Here is a 16,867-nt window from a genome sequence, read left to right as displayed (position 1 = left end):
AAACAATAGGGTGAGATACTGCAGGACAGAAAACACTTGTGGAGCTGTACCCACCATGAATCAACATCTTCAGGAAAGGAAGAGGGAAATCCAAGAAATATTCTCAAAAATCTATGAGTAAATTGATGTTGGAGGACTATGCAAATTGCATATAAAGCAGCAACCATTTCATTCATTTTAGATGATAACATTAGGTTAGTTAATAAGTGTGGATTGCTCTGCCTTGCATATACTGCATTCTTCAAGGATCACACATACTTGCTGATATATTCTCCTGTCAGCACAACACCACAGGACTGGCATTTGAAACAGCTCACATGCCACTGCTTCTCCAAGGCTAGCAGTGACTGTCCATGTTTGATTTCATCTCCACAGCCAGCGCACTCTGTAATAAAAATAGAAGACAAACAAGATGCTTAATCTACAGAGAATCTTCCAAAATACCCTTATTACAATTAGCTTCATGTGACCGTTGGACCAATGATTGGTGCAGTGACAGTGTAGTGCACCAAAATGACATGGCTTTCTTTAAAACTGTAACTGTGCATAAAGTAATACACATCACATATAATCCTGAGCTCATGTCAAGTACTGAACTATTAACACCATTATCACAATCAACAAGGACTTATTTTATTTCACATAATTATGTTTTGTGCATTCTTGCCAGCACTTCTCTTGACACTGATTAAACAAATTTCAGAACAAGTTTAGTTCAGTTTATCACTTCAGAACTCTGTAGTCAGGTTTGTGTTACAGATCTTATCACATTCCAATCCATTTCCCAACACATACATCTCCCTGCCAAGCTGAAAGAGGAGTGGGTGAAATCCGTCTTGGACAGTCGTACAAAATGGGCATTAGCGAATTGGCCGCCTGTTTTACACTCCACCCTATTTTCTTTTCCATTGACTATATATCATACGGCCTCATAACCTCCTTCATGTTTTTGGACAGTAATATAACAATATTCATATTTTTGCTTTTGGCCAAGATGTATGTCATCAGTTTTGAAGAGAGGACATGTTTTTAAGTGTATGGTGGCAATTCACTTCTTTGACATTTTAACTTGGCAAAGATTGTTTACCTCAAGTACACATCAGTCCTCCTGCACATTTACCAAACTTATTTCCTAGCTGACAAACCTACCAAATCCAGTGAAGATTTCAGGATGCACAGACACGATGGGCTGAATGCATTTCTGGCAAAAGTTACAGCAGCCGAGTAGAAGCAGCTCCGGGGAAATTCCGGCCCTGGTTATAGACAGGAGCCAACTGCACGAGCACAGCTTGCAACCAATATAAAAGCAGCTTACACTAAAGTGTCCTTGTGAATAAATATTCAAACATGTAAACAATGAATTTACTAACAAACTGTTACTCAATCTAGAGTTATACCGGAATGTTTATGAAATCAAATCAGTTCATGATGATGTCCTGGAGGGACTGTGGTTGGTAATTTTCATAACTTTGTTGTCAGGTAATTTTCTGGATTATGCTGCCACCTTTTGTTTGATACACACCCAAAACAACTTTGTATTGATACAAAAGTGGCAGCAATAACTGCATCCTCAAATCTTTGCTGTCGTTGTGTTAGAACTTGGGTAATTTTTTAAAAATTTGAACACAAACCTTATGTTGTAAGTTTGATGCAACTAAATCTTTGTGGATGGGAAATAATATTACTGCCCATAATCTGCCGTATCCTGCCCATCTTCACCTACCATTTGAGCAGAGAACTGAAGGTCATCCCCAATATACGAAATACACCCTAACACAACTCTATTAAACCCCCTTTGGTGCACTGCTGACTGATGTAGTATTAGCTTGATTATAATTTCATGTTGGTTGTATGCCAATAGGACATTATATTCAAGCTGATGCTACATGTTGGTTGTAATCTTCTAATCCAGATATCTGGTGCACTATACACTGCTGTTTTACAATGAATAGATTTTTCTACAACTCCTTCTCAATGCCCTGCCTCCCCTTGATTAGCTCAATAACTCACCTCTCCAATTTCTAATGCTATTCTCCAGCTTAAGTTTTACTTTTATTTGGCCTTAAGAATGTCTGCTATAATCATTATTTTTACTGGGACATAAGCAGCTACTACAGACTAAATTATTGAATTTTGTTTCATAAAATATTTACTGCGCTGCTGCTCAGCAAGGGTCCAGCATAGTTTAGAAACCAGGATTTCAAGAAAATGTATTTGAAGCATGTTTATTAAGTAATGTGATTCATAATCATGAAAATATTGGCAGTTTTCAATGACTGAAGACTTACACAAAGCCCCTCTACATTAATAGTCCTTGTTACATCCTTCACCACTCCCTTAATCCTGCATTAAAGAACATTGAAACCATTCAGCCAGATTCTATGTCAACGACAAGGCAGACACAGAAGCTGCTATGAAAGCACACTGCAAATCAAAGTGCTAGATGTCGTAAAAGTGATGAATTTAATTCCCACCACAATAATTGCCTTCCATTTATTTCTCACCGAAGTGTTAACCCATGGCTCCTTTCTAATAGGAAGGTTTCCTAACTCTACTACACCTTCGAGGTGCTCCCCTAATTAGCTCAGCAAAGCTGATGAAAGGCTGCTGTTACTCACGTGGGGACCCTTGAGATGCTTGTGGCCGGTGATTTCCAGGTATTCGAGCCTGTGAGGGCTCAAGTGCAGACTGCTGCACCTCAGCTGCCACTGGGGCAGTCTGGCACGATGGCAGGTATTGATATAGAGGGTGGCAAAGGAGCAGACATGCTGACATTCTGAGAGAGGGCAACTCGTACTGCTCCCATCGCACATAGTCTTACAATGCAATCTGTCTTCAGGAAATGCAACCTTGCTTTAAGAGGTGCATTCCCGCTTTAAATAGGCCTTAGGAGGCCTGCCAGAAATTGCATGCAAAAGGGAGGTGGGCTGCCTGTTTCTTGACGTGATTCTGAAGGACAAAATTAGTCTCCACTTGGAGAAGCAAGGATTAATCAGGGATAGTCAACATGGCTTTGTCAAGGGAAGATCATGTCTGACTAATTTGATTGAATTTTTTGAGGGGGTGACTAGGCGTGTGGATGAGGGTAACGCAGTGGATGTGGTATACATGGATTTCAGTAAGGCCTTCGATAAAGTCCCGCACAGGAGACTGGTCAAGAAGGTACGAGCCCATGGAGTCCAGGGTGCCTTGGCACTTTGGATACAAAACTGGCTTAGTGGCAGAAGGCAGAGGGTGATGGTCGAAGGTTGTTTTTGTGACTGGAAGCCTGTGGCCAGTGGGGTACCACAGGGATCTGTGCTGGGGCCCTTGCTGTTTGTGGTCTACATTAACGACTTGGATATGAATGTAAAAGGTATGATCAGTAAGTTCGCTGATGATACAAAAATTGGTAGGGTGGTAAATAGCGAGGAGGATAGCCTCAGTCTGCAGGACGATATAGATGGGTTGGTCAGATGGGCGGAACAGTGGCAAATGGAATTTAACCCGGAAAAGTGCGAGGTGATGCACTTTGGAGGGACTAACAAGGCAAGGGAATACACAATGAATGGGAAGACCCTAGGCAAGACAGAGGGTCAGAGGGATCTTGGTGTGCAAGTTCACAGATCCCTGAAGGCGGCGGAACAGGTAGATAAGGTGGTAAAGAAGGCATATGGGATACTTGCCTTTATTAGCCGAGGCATAGTATATAAGAGCAAGGAGGTTATGATGGAGCTGTATAAAACACTGGTTAGGCCACAGCTGGAGTACTGTGTGCAGTTCTGGTCGCCACACTACAGGAAGGATGTGATCGCTTTGGAGAGGGTGCAGAGGAGATTCACCAGGATGTTACCAGGGCTGGAGCGCTTCAGCTATGAAGAGAGACTGGGAAGATTGGGTTTGTTTTCCTTGGAGCAGAGGAGGCTGAGGGGGGACATGATTGAGGTGTACAAAATTATGAGGGGCACAGATAGGATGGATACTAAGGAGCTTTTTCCCTTCATTGAGGGTTCTATAACAAGGGGGCATAGATTCAAGGTAAAAGGCGGGAGGTTTAGAGGGGATTTGAGAAAGAACTTTTTCACCCAGAGGGTGGTTGGAGTCTGGAACTCACTGCCTGAGAGGGTTGTGGAGGCAGGAACCCTCACAACATTCAAGAAGCATTTGGATGAGCACTTGAAATGCCATAGCATACAAGGCTACGGACCAAATGCTGGAATATGGGATTAGATTAGACTGGGCTTGATGGCCGGCGCGGACACGATGGGCCGAAGGGCCTCTATCCGTGCTGTATAACTCTATGACTCTATGTGATTGACAAGATGCACACCCAATCGTATTAAAATGAGGCCAGGGAGTTAAAATCTCCCAGGCCTCATGGCCACATCATGGGGGCTTCCCACTCGCCCCCGCCCTCGCCTGCCCAATTCTCACCCAAGTTAAAATCAGGGCTTAAATATTAATTCTATCCTTAAAATTTTCCACATTTTGTGAAAAAGATTTATTTTAAATGATTTGAGATTGTTTAATCATTGCAAGAAGCTGCGTTACAACGGAAATGGTTGCTGTTAAAAATCTCCAGGGCTCACTGGTTATTTTGCTCCTATTTACTACAGGCATTGTTCTGAAATCCACTTGGGATGAGTTGCATTATGCTGTTGGAACATTGTACTTCCACTCAACAATTAGAGTTTCCTTTTCAGTGCACTTAAATAGATAAGCTTGTATTCACTATACACACACCATACAAGCAGTAAGAACTATTGCTTTATTGTAAGGAATCTTACAACACCAGGTTATAGTCCAACAATTTTATTTTAAAATCACAAGCTGTCGGAGATTATCCCCTTCGTCAGGTGAGTCACTCACCTGACGAAGGGGATAATCTCCGAAAGCTTGTGTTGTAAGATTCCTTACATTTGTCCACTCCAGTCCATCACCGGCATCTCCACATTATTGCTTTACTAACAGACCTTTACTACAAGCTCCAACAATATAGAGTGTGATTAAAAATGCAGGATACAGGACAGGATTCCTTAAGTTCTAAGGAGTCTGGTTAGATTATACCTAACAGGCAATATTTGCCATATTAGGAAGGTGCAAACTTTTCTGAGCTAAAGGCCAGATGTTCCATTTACACTGTCAGTTTTGTGCTTGTGAGAATCTGCAACTTGGGTCAACTTGTTCCTATAAATGCTGCCTTTGTGCATTCCAAAACCCACATCTGCAGGGTGACTGTCATACCATCGGTACAGTAAGAACCCGGTAAAAATTTGTTCTTTTCCTTTCTTATAGCCATATTATCAGTGATACTATTGTGCAGTACAATAACATTAAAATGAATTAGTTGATGGACTGCATCTTTTTCTTGCAGTGCATGATGGACCATGTATGGACCACTTATAAGAACATAAGAAATAGGAGCAGGAGTAGGCCAATCGGCCCCTCGAGCCTGCTCCGCCATTCAATAAGATCATGGCTGATCTGATCCTAACTTCAAATCTAAATTCATGTCCAATTTCCTGCCCGCTCCCCGTAACCCCTAATTCCCTTTACTTCTAGGAAACTGTCTATTTCAAAAACACTTATTAAAAAAAGCAGATTGTCTATTGATACCACTGTGTCAGACAATGAGTCGCACCGCATCAGCCAATGAATCGGAGGCTGGGCGGGACTTATGGCAGGACTGGTAGCAAACAGTACATTTTACAGCAAACAGAGTCTATTTACTCAGCAAACAGAGTCTATTGAAACAGCACATGGCAGCAAACAGTCTGCAGAGTCTATTTAAAAAGAGCCTCAAGGAAATAGATGAAAAAGAACTCATGACTGAAATTACAGCAACTTCTCTTGACAAAAGCAGGGTGATTTCTCCAGCAAGGTGCAGTGAGTGGAGGACAGTTACATAATACAAATGGATTATTTTTCCAGCAATTTGCAGAGTGGAGGATAGTTACATACAAATTATGTGCATAAAATCAATCCCAGTCAGTTACAGCAGTGCAGTCTCCAGGCAGCATTGATGGGAGAATTACCCAATCATCTCCATTCCAGCTGGGAATAGTGGTGTCACTATATGCAGCCAACATTTTCTGCAATGATCTAAAGGCCATAAATGTTTCTATGAATGTTTTGTGATGAAAAGGAATATTCTCACAACTGATTTTTAAAAAATGGTTAATTGGTATCAATATGACTGAGAATATTAGGGGCATAACAATTTCTAAACAATTCCTGTATTGAGATAAGGGGGGTTAAATTGGTTAACCCCCGAATCCGGATGTGGGCATCGTGGTGCCCGGTGGTTCCGATGCAGGCAGCGTGTGAGATTCGTGCTGCCTCCTCATTTACCTGATTGTAGCGCAGCAGCCAGGCCTGTCTGTGTTGTTCTCACCAGCTTCTCACTTCTCACCAGCAGGGGCGTCCAGATATCGCGTGAGTTGCTCGCACCTCTTAAAGGCAACCTCTTATGTACAAAATACAAGATGCTGGTCCGCATGGAGTCTGAATGGAGATCAGACATCGCACACGTAAAACGCAGATGCAGGTCCCATCCCTATGTTTACAAACTGATGAGTTATGTTAAAACATTGAATAAAGGTTGCGCACTACTAAATTCCACATCCTCCAATCTGCACCCCAGACTTCACCAATCTGCCGATCTGAGTTTGTACCAGGCCTGCAAGAGAGCGTGCACCAAGGTTTTCTGATGATGCACTAGAGGCCTTGGTGCAAGAGGTGGACAGAAGGAGGGGCATCCTATATCCACAGGGCTCAAGGGGCAGTGGGAGGCATAGGGGGCCGAAGTCAATGCCAGGCGCATAGCACCGCGAGCATGGATGAAGTGCAAGAAGTTGTTCAATGCTTTGACATGAGTGGTCAAGGTGAGTGAGGTCAACTGTCATGTGGCATCTCCTATCAACTGCACCACTAGCCGCATCCACTGCTCCACGCACTACACCCCCATCACCCACATACCAACAAACTCTTTCCATCAGTACTCAACTCTTCCAATCAGATGCTTCCTCTCACCCTCACACATTATCACTATCACAAGCCGCACGCCCAGAACTCACAGGTCCCATACACTGGCAGCTATTCAACCATGACAGGTACATCACCCAAACATCCTGCAGGACATTCACCGATAAACGTCCCACTTTCTTGCAGCAGAAGGTGGCGCAAAACAGGAGGCAGCAAGTGGCAGTGGCATTTAGCCTCTCGAGCCATAACCATTTACCTGCCTTAGCCTCATATCCCATAACACCCTTGGTTAACAAAAATCTATCAATCCCAGATTTAAAATTAACAACTGAGCTAGCATCAACTGCCATTTGCAGAAGAGTGTTCCAAAGCTCTGCCACCCTTTGCATGTACAAGCATTTCCTAACTTCACTCCTGCAAGTCCTGGCTCTAAATGTTACGCTATGTCCCCTAGTCCTAGTATTCAAGTAAAAGAGACCTCTAAAAACAGGTACAAATGCATCAGCAGCCAGATGCACTAATCCAGCAACTAACCGGTAAATCCTGCATGGTCCCTTTAAATAGCGCTCGTGGGGGGGTCCTAGAACCGTAGAATCATAGAATGGTTACAGCACAGAAGGAGGCCATTCGGCCCATCGAGCCTGCGCCAGTCTCTGCAAGAGCAATCCAGCTAGTCCCACACCCCACTCTTTCCCCGTAGCCCTCCAAATTTTTCTCCTTCAGGTACCTATTTAATTCCTTTTTGAATTGACCTTGCTTCCCCACCCTTTCAGGCAGTACGTTCCAGATCCTAACCACTCGCTGCGCAAAAAAGTTTTTCCTCATGTCACCTTTGGTCCTTTTGCTAATCACCTTAAACCTGTGTCCTCTGGTTTGCGACCCTTCCAGCAGTGGGAACAGCTTTTCTTTATTTACTTTGTCTAGTCCCTTCATGATTTTGAACACCTTTATCAAATCTCCTCTCAACCATCTCTGCTCTAAGAAGAACAATCCCAGCTTTTCCAGTCTATCCACGTAACTGAGGTCCCTCATCCCTGAAACTATTCCAGTAAATCTTTTCTGCACCCTTTCTAAGGCCATCAAATCCTTCCTAAAGCGCGGTGCCCAGAACCGGACACAATGCTCCAGTTGTGGCCGAACCAGCGTTTCATAAAGGTTCAACATAACATCCTCACTTTTGTACTCTAAGCCTCTGTTTATAAAGTCCAGGATCCTGTTTGCTTTTTTAACTGCTTTCTCAACCTGCCCTGCCACCTTCAACGACCTGTGTACATATACCCCCAGGTCCCTCTGTTCCTGCACCCCCTTTAGAGTTACATAGAAACATAGAAACATAAAAAATAGGAGCAAGAGTAGGTCATTCAGCCCTTTGGGCCTGCTCCGCCATTCAAAATGATCATGGCTGATTGACTTTGTCCAATCCTGTTAATGCCTTCCAAGTGTTCTGTTATCACATCTTTTATAATAGACTCTAGCATTTTCCCCACTACTGTTGTTAGGCTAACTGGTCTGTATTTCCCTGTTTTTTCTCTCTCTCCTTTTTTAAATAGTGGGGTTACATTTGCCACCCTCCAATCTGTAGGAACTGTTCCAGAGTCTATAGAATTTTGGAAGATGATCACCAATGCATCCACTATTTCAAGGGCCACTTCCTTTAGTACTCTGGGATGTAGATTATCAAGCCCTGGGGATTTGTCAGCCTTTAGTCCCATTAATTTCCCGAGCACTATTTTTTTACTAATACTGGTTTCCTTCAGTTCCTCCCTCTCACTAGACCAAGGTTCCCTAACATTTCCGGGAGGTTATTTGTGTCCTCCTTTGTGAAGACAGAACCAAAGTATGTGTTTATTTGTTCTGCCATTTCTTTGTTCCCCATTGTAATTTCCCCCATTTCTGACTGTAAGGGACCTACATTTGTCTTCACTAATCTTTTTCTCTTGACATATTTATAGAAGCTTTTACAGTCAGTTTTTATGTTCCCTCCTAGTTTACTCTCATAATCTATTTTTCCCCGCTTAATCAATCTCTTTGTCCTCCTTTGCTGAATTCTGTACTGCTCCCAATCCTCAGGCTTGCTGCTTTTTCTGACAATTTTATATGTCTCCTCTTTGGATCTAATACTATCCCTAATTTCTTTTGTATACCACGGTTGAGCCACCTTTCCTGTTTTATTTTTGCGCCAGACAGGAATGAATAATTGTTGTAATTCCTGCACACGTTCTTTAAATATTAGCCATTGCCTATCTGCAGTCATCCCTTTTAGTAAAATTCCCCAATCTATCATAGCCAACTCGCACCTCATACTTTCGTAATTTCCTTTATTTAGATTCAGGGCCCTAGTCTCGGATTCAACTACTTCACTCTCCATCTTAATGAGGAATTCTATCATGTTGTAGCCTTTAGTTTATATTGCCTTTCCTCGTTCTTCCTACCAAAATGTATCACTTCACACGTCTCAGCGTTAAATTTCATCTGCCACATGTCCGCCCATTCCACCAGCCTGTCTGTGTCCTCTTGAAGTCTATCACTATCCTCCTCACTGTTTACTACACTTCCAAGATTTGTGTCATCTGCAAATTTTGAAATTTTGCCCTGTACACCCAAGTCCAAGTCATTAATATATATCAAGAAAAGCAGTGGTCTCAGTACCGACCCCTGAGGAACACCACTGTAAACCTTCCTCCAGACTGAAAATCAGCCATTCACCACTACTCTCTGCTTCCTATTACTTGGCCAATTTCGTTTCCATGTTGCCACTGCCCCTTTTATTCTGTGGGTTTCAATTTTATTGATGTGGAGATGCCGGTGCTGGACTGGGGTTGACAATTGTAAACAATTTTACAACACCAAGTTATAGTCCAGCAATTGCTGGATTATAACTTGGTGTTGTAAAATTGTTTTCAATTTTATTGACAAGCCTAATATGTGGCACTTTATCCAACGCCTTTTGGAAGTCCATATACACAATATCAACCGTATTGCCCTCATCAACCCTCTATGTTACCTCATCAAGAAACTCAATCAAGTTAGTCAAAAATTTGCTTTTAACAAATCCGTGCTGGCTTTCCCTTATTAAACCACACTTGTCCAAGTGACTAATAATTTTGTCCTGGATTATTGTTTCTAAAAGCTTCCCTACCACCGAGGTTAAACTGACTGGCCTGTAGTTGCTGGGTTTATCTTTACATCCTTTTTTGAACAAGGATGTAACATTTGTAATTCTGCAGTCCTCTGGCACCACCCCTGTGTCGAAGGAGGATTGGAAGATTGTGGCCAGTACTTCCACAATTTCCACACTTATTTCCCTCAGCAACCTAGGATGTATCCCATCTGGACTGGGTGACATCTATTTTAAGTACAGTCAGAACTTCCTAGTACCTCCTCTTTATCAATTTTTATCCCATACAATGTCGCAACTACCTCCTCCTTTATTGTGGCTTTGGTCGTATCTTCTTCCTTGGTAAAGACAGTTGCAAAGTACTCATTTAGTACCTCTGCCATGCCCTCTGCCTTCATGCATATATCTCCTTTTTGGTCCCTAGTCGGCCCTACCCCTCCTCTTACTATTTACATGCCTATAGAAGACTTTTGGATTCCCTTTTATGTTAGCTGCCAGTCTATTCTCATATTCTCTCTTTGCCCCTCTTATTTCCTTTTTCACTTCTCCTCTGAGCTTTGTATACTCAGCCTGGTTCTCACTTGTATCGACAACCTGACATCTGTCATACACCCCCTTTTTCTGCTTCATCTTACTCTCTATCTCTTTCGTCATTCAGTGAGCTCTGGCTTTAGTTGCCCTACCTTGCCCCCTCGTGGGAATGTACCTAGAACCCGAACCATCTCCTCTTTAAACGCTGCCCATTGTTCAATTACAGTTTTGCCTGCCAATCTTTGAATCCAATTTACTCGGGCCAGATCCATTCTCAACGTACTGAATTGTAAACAATTTTACAACACCAAGTTATAGTCCAACAATTTTATTTGAAATTCACAAGCTTTCGGAGGCTTCCTCCTTCCTCAGGTGAATGTTCCACAACATTCACCTGAGGAAGGAGGAAGCCTCCGAAAGCTTGTGAATTTCAAATAAAATTGTTGGACTATAACTTGGTGTTGTAAAATTGTTTACAATTGTCAACCCCAGTCCATCATCGGCATCTCCACATCATGGCTACCATCGACACCACAAACTGCCGGCTCACAGTGGAAAGGACTCCACAACATTCACCTGAGGAAGGAGGAAGCCTCCGAAAGCTTGTGAATTTCAAATAAAATTGTTGGACTATAACTTGGTGTTGTAAAATTGTTTACAATTGTCAACCCCAGTCCATCACCGGCATCTCCACATCAATGTACTGAAATTCGCCCTCCTCCAATTAAGTATTTTTACTCTAGATTGCTCTGTGTCCTTTTCCATAGCTAATCTAAACCTTATGATACTATGATCACTATTACCTAAATGTTTCCCCACTGACACTTGCTCCACTTGACCCACCTCATTCCCCAGAACTAGATCCAGCAATGCCTCCTTCCTTATTGGGCCGGAAACATACTGGTCAAGAAAGTTCTCCTGAACACACTTCAGAAATTCCTCCCCCTCTTTGCCCTTTACACTATTACTATCCCAGTCTATATTAGGATAGTTGAAGTCCCCCATTATCAGTTCACTATGGTTCTTGCACCTCTCTGTAATTTCCCTGCAAATTTGCTCCTTTATATCCTTCCCACTAGTTGGTGGCCTATAGAATACCCCCAGTAGTGTTATGGCACCTCTATTGTTTCTTAATTGTAACCAAATAGATTCTGCCCTTGACCCCTCAAGGGTATCCTCTTTCTCCAACACTCTCCTTAATCAATATTGCCTCCCCCCTCTCCTTTTCTTCCTTCCCTATCTTTCCTCAACGCCTTGTATCCAGTACCCAATCCTGACCTTTTTTGAGCCAGGTCTCCATCGACATCATATTCCCATGTGGCTATTTGCGCCTGCAGCTCACCAACCTTATTTACCATGCTTTGTGCGTTTACACACAATCACTATAAGCCTATCTTAGACCTCCTCGTAATCTCCCTAAGTCTGACCCCACTTAATACTGTACTATTTCTTACTCTAGTGCTATCTGTCTCTCCCAATGCTTTGTGTACCTTGTTTCTCCTTTCTATTGCTGCATCCTAGTGCCCATCCCCCTGCCAAATTAGTTTAAACCCTCCCCCACAGCACTAGTGAACCTCCCTGCGAGAACACTGGTCCCAGCTCTGTTGCGGTGCTACAGGTCCGGCTTGTACAGGTCCCACCTCCCACAGAACTGGTCCCAGTGCCCCAGGAATCTAAAGCCCTCACTCCTACACCATCCCTCCAGCCAAGCATTCATCTGCTCTATTCTCCTACTTATATACTAACTAGCGCATGGCACTGGGAGTAATCTGGAGATTACTACTTTTGAGGTCCTGCTCTTTAATCTTTTTCCTAGCTCCCTAAAATCTGCCTGCAGGACCTCATCTCTATTTCTACCTATGTTGTTGGTACCGATGTGGACCTCTGGCTGTTCACCCTCCCCCTTCAGAATGTTCTGCAGCCGCTTAGTGACATCCTTCACCCTGGCACCAGGGAGGCAATATATCATCCTGGAGTCACGTCTGTGGCCGCAGAAACGCCTGTCCGTTCCCCTAACTATGGAGTCCCCTATCACTATTGCTTTCCTGACCTTCCTCCTCCCCACCCTGTACAGTTGAGATACCATGGTGCTGTGGACTTGGCTGTGGCTGTACTCCCCAGAGGAACCCTCTCCCTCATCGGTATTCAGAACTGAATACTGGTCAGAGAGCGAGATGCACTCAGGGGACTTCTGCACTACCTGCCTGGTGCTCCTTGTCTGCCTGGCGGTTACCTAGTCCCTCTCTGCCTGCACTGTCTTAAGCTGCGGGGTGACCACCTCCTGAAACATGCTATCCACAAAACTCTCAGCCTCGCGGATGCACTACAGAGACGCCAGTTTTGAACCCGGAGCTCGAGCTCCTCCAGCTGACGACACTTCCTGCACATGTGGTTGTCCAGGACATGGGAGGCGTCCTGGAGTTCCCACATGGCACAGGCCATGCATTCGATGGGTTTGGAGCTGCCCTGCCATGCCTCGATTTATTAGATTACTTACTAAACTTAACAGACATAAACTAAAGACAAAAAACAAATCACCAATCAGCTACTCACCAATCAGTTCTGTCCCTTGTGCTGATGTCACTTTAGGTTTTATCCTCGTTCTATGGGCCTCGCTTTTTACCTGCTCCGATGCTCCACCCCCGGTCTCTCACAGGTCCGCACTCACAGTGGACTCTGGGCTCCCGATTGAGGTCTAGTCCCTGGGCCTCATTTTTTACCTGCTCCGATGTTCTCATGTTCCACCCCTGGTCTCTTGCAGGTCCGCGCTCAGTCTGGACTCCAGGCTCCTGATTGAGGCCTAGTCCCTGGGCCTTGCTTTTTACCTGCTTCGATGCTCCAATGTTCCGCCCCAGTCTCTCGCAGGTCTATGCTTGCTCTGGACTCCGGGCTTCCAGGCTGTCTATGACATGTTCAGCTGGTCGTGGTTAAGACAATGCATTGGTTGGAGTGTTGAGTGCCAAAATGGTATCTATCCCTTTAAATCAGCGTTGCACGCTGATCTAATGCTTATTCTCCTTACTTTACATGCTGCCGGCGTTTGTTAGCTGCGCCTGCGCAAAACCCTTTACCAAGATGGCGACGGCGCACATTATGCTAGAAGTGTGCACGCGCATTCTGGACGCCATTTTGGGACTTCAGGAGGCCACGTTGTGCCTACACAATGGGCACTACACAGCTGAATTTCTAGCCCATGATTTCTTAATAATTGCATAGTCTTTAATTGCATGAAAGTTAACCCAACCCTAATGTAATCCTAAGGCTACACAATTAAGATGGAGGCAGCATATCTTTTCTTCAATTAATTCCAATATCGTTGAATTTATTTTTATTGTAACTTTCTTTGAAGAAATTGCAGCTTGAATCAACTGAGTACATTTATGCTTGAAAATAAAGCAGCTGGAGTATGCGGCTTAAAGCTTGGGGTGACTGTAGAACTTATAGGAACATAGGAAGATATAAACAGGAGTAGGCCATTTAGCTCCTCGAACTTGTTCCGCCATTCAATGAGATCATGGCTGATCTGTGACTTAACTCCATATACTTGCCTTAGCCCCACATCCCTTAATACTTTTGGTTAACAAAAATCTATCAATCTCAGATTTAAAATTAACAACTGAGCTAACATCAACTGCCATTTGCATAAGAGAGTTCCAAACTCCTACCACTCTTTGCGTGTAGAAGTGTTTCCTAACTTCACTCCTGAAAGTCCTGGCTCTAATTTTTAGGCTATGTCGCCAGTCCTAGACTCCCCAACCAGTGGAAATAGTTTCTTTCTATCTGCCCTATCAGTTCCCCTTAATATCATGAAAACTTCAATCACTTCACCCCTTAATCTTGTAAATTCCAGGGAATACAACCCTAGTTTGTGCAACCGTTCCTTGTAATTTAACTCTTGGAGTCCAGGTATCATTCTAGTAAACCTACGCTGCACTCCCTCCAAGGCCAATATATCCTTCCTAAGGTGCGGTGCTCAGAACTGAACACAGTACTCCAGGTGTGGTCTAACCAGGGCTTTGTATAGCTGTAGCATAACTTCTACCCCTCTTGTATTCTAGTCCTCTAGATATAAAGGCCAGCATTCTATTAGACTTTTTGATTATTTTCTGTACCTGTCCATGACATTTTAATGATCTATGTACATGGACCACTAAGTCTCTTTGGACCTCCACTGTTTGGAGCTTTTCACCATTTAGAAAGTGCTCTGATCTATCCTTTTTAGATCCAAAGTGGATGACCTCACACTTGCCTACATCGAAATCCATTTGCCACAGTTTTGCCCATTCACTTAATCTATTTATATCTCTCTGTAATTTTATGCTTCCATCTACATTGCTTACAATGCTGCCTATCTTTGTGTCATTGGCAAACTTGGATATGTGGCTCTCTATTCCGTCATCTAAGTCGTTTATAAATACAGTGAACAGTTGAGGCCCCAACACAGATCCCTGTGGGACATCGCTAGTCACATCCTGCCAATTTGAGTGCCTGCCCATTATCCCTACTCTCAGGGGGTTAAATTGGCTGACCCCCGAAAGCAGAGATTACCCCGTGCCTGTTGGTTGAGATGCAGGCAGCATGTAAGATTCGTGCTGCCCAGTGACCTCCATGATTTCTGTGTGCAGCCAGGGCTAACTGCGCTGCTTAGTGGCTACACGCACCAGCAGGGAGCCCGATATGGGCTGTGGCACTGCTTAAAGGCAGTCTGCACCTCTTAAAAGGGAAGTGCATTGGCAATTAAATCTGTGCTGGAAGATACATAGTAATGGCTGGGCCTGCGAGAGTGCATGCACCAAGGTTCTCAGACGACGCACTGGAGGTCTTGGTGCACAAGGTGGACGCACGGAGGGCCATCTTGTGTCCACAGGGGGCAGGAGGCCCTCCAGACACATGCTGCTGAGGCAATGGTGCTGGAAGTAAATGCCAGGAGCTTTGCACCACGCACATGGATGCAGTGCAGGAAAAAGTTCAATGATTTGACATGAGTGGTCAAGGTGAGTGAATTCAACTGTCAAGTGGCAGAACCGACCAGCTGCACCACTAGCATCATCCACTGCTCCACACACGACACCCCTCGTCACCCACCCACCAACAAACGTTTTCCATCCGGACGCAACGCTGCACATTGGATGCTGCATCTCACCCTCACATAATACCACTCTTACAAGCTACACGCCCATAACCCACACGTCACACACACTGGCAGCTGTTCAACCATGACAGCCACATCACCCAAACACCTTGCAGGACACTCACTGACACACTTCCCTCTGTCTTGCAGGAGAAGGTGGCGCATAACAGGAGGCAGTAGGAAAGATTTGGGGGAGGACAGGCACACCTACACGTCCTCACCCCCTTGGAGGACACAGTGCTGATGATAATTGGGCAGTCCGTCGCTGAGGCTGTGGCCACTGGCGGTGCTGGAGGTATCGATGATGAGGGGCTCTGCATACCTAATCCTCATTCTTGCTTCCCACATCTCCCTCATCCCACAATCTTATCTGACTCATGAATGACAGATTGTGTCAGCACGCACGTCTTACTTTCTCCTCTCCCTGATCCACAACTCAACCCGCGTCCCTTTGTCAATGCAAATACCCAAGAACTGGAGTCAGCACTGTCCGAGGAGGAGGAGGAAGACACTGACAATGAAGCCGCACTGTCACTCGATCTGATTCTCGTATCCACCAGCTCAGAGACTGACACTGCGTGTCCTTTTGAGGTTAGGTTAGAGGAGGGATCTACATGTGGTGGGACACCGGGCAGGAGTGCGCAGGAGCTGTGGCGGGGGGAATGGATACCACAGGGGCCAGTTTGCCGGACGGCGAGGTTGCACATTAGTTCTGCTGCCGAGGAATCAGATGATCACTTCTACAGAAGAAGGCTGATGCGCGTACATAGCCAAATGCATGGTGCACTGGAAAGCCGGCCAGAAAGCCTGTGCACACTGTCAAGGGGCATGGAGGAGTCCACCTCGAACTTGGCACAGGGCTTTGCGCAGAGCTTGGAGCCCATCCTTACCCACATGGAATGGGTGGTCACCTCCATCAGCACACCTGTGGAACCACCACGATGCAGCATCTGATGACTGATGTCACAGCTTCCACTGTAGCACAAACATCTGCCATCCAAGTTCTGACTGCTGCCTTAGAAGCTCAGACTGCTGCGTTACAGGCTCAGACTGCTGCTATCGTGGCTCCGGATTCCTCTGTGGAGCGGGGCTTCCAGGGTGTCACAGTGCTCCTGAGATCTGTT

The 16,867-nt window shown here is 44.6% G+C and overlaps 1 protein-coding gene across 1 annotated transcript in view; it reads right to left on the bottom strand.

Moving 5' to 3' along the window:
• ablim3 (actin binding LIM protein family, member 3) overlaps positions 1 to 16,867 on the bottom strand; it is a 243,340-nt gene that overhangs the window by 102,165 nt on the left and 124,308 nt on the right. Inside the window, exon 5 of the mRNA XM_067996419.1 lies at positions 259 to 385. Within this exon, the coding sequence (XP_067852520.1) occupies positions 259 to 385 (127 nt within the window). The remainder of the gene's footprint in view (positions 1 to 258; positions 386 to 16,867) is intronic.

This window comes from Heptranchias perlo, chromosome 14, assembly GCF_035084215.1.
Source record: "Heptranchias perlo isolate sHepPer1 chromosome 14, sHepPer1.hap1, whole genome shotgun sequence".
NCBI lineage: Eukaryota > Metazoa > Chordata > Chondrichthyes > Hexanchiformes > Hexanchidae > Heptranchias > Heptranchias perlo.
Note: the sequence above shows the minus strand (reverse complement) of the source record. Positions and strands in the feature narration are given on the sequence as shown.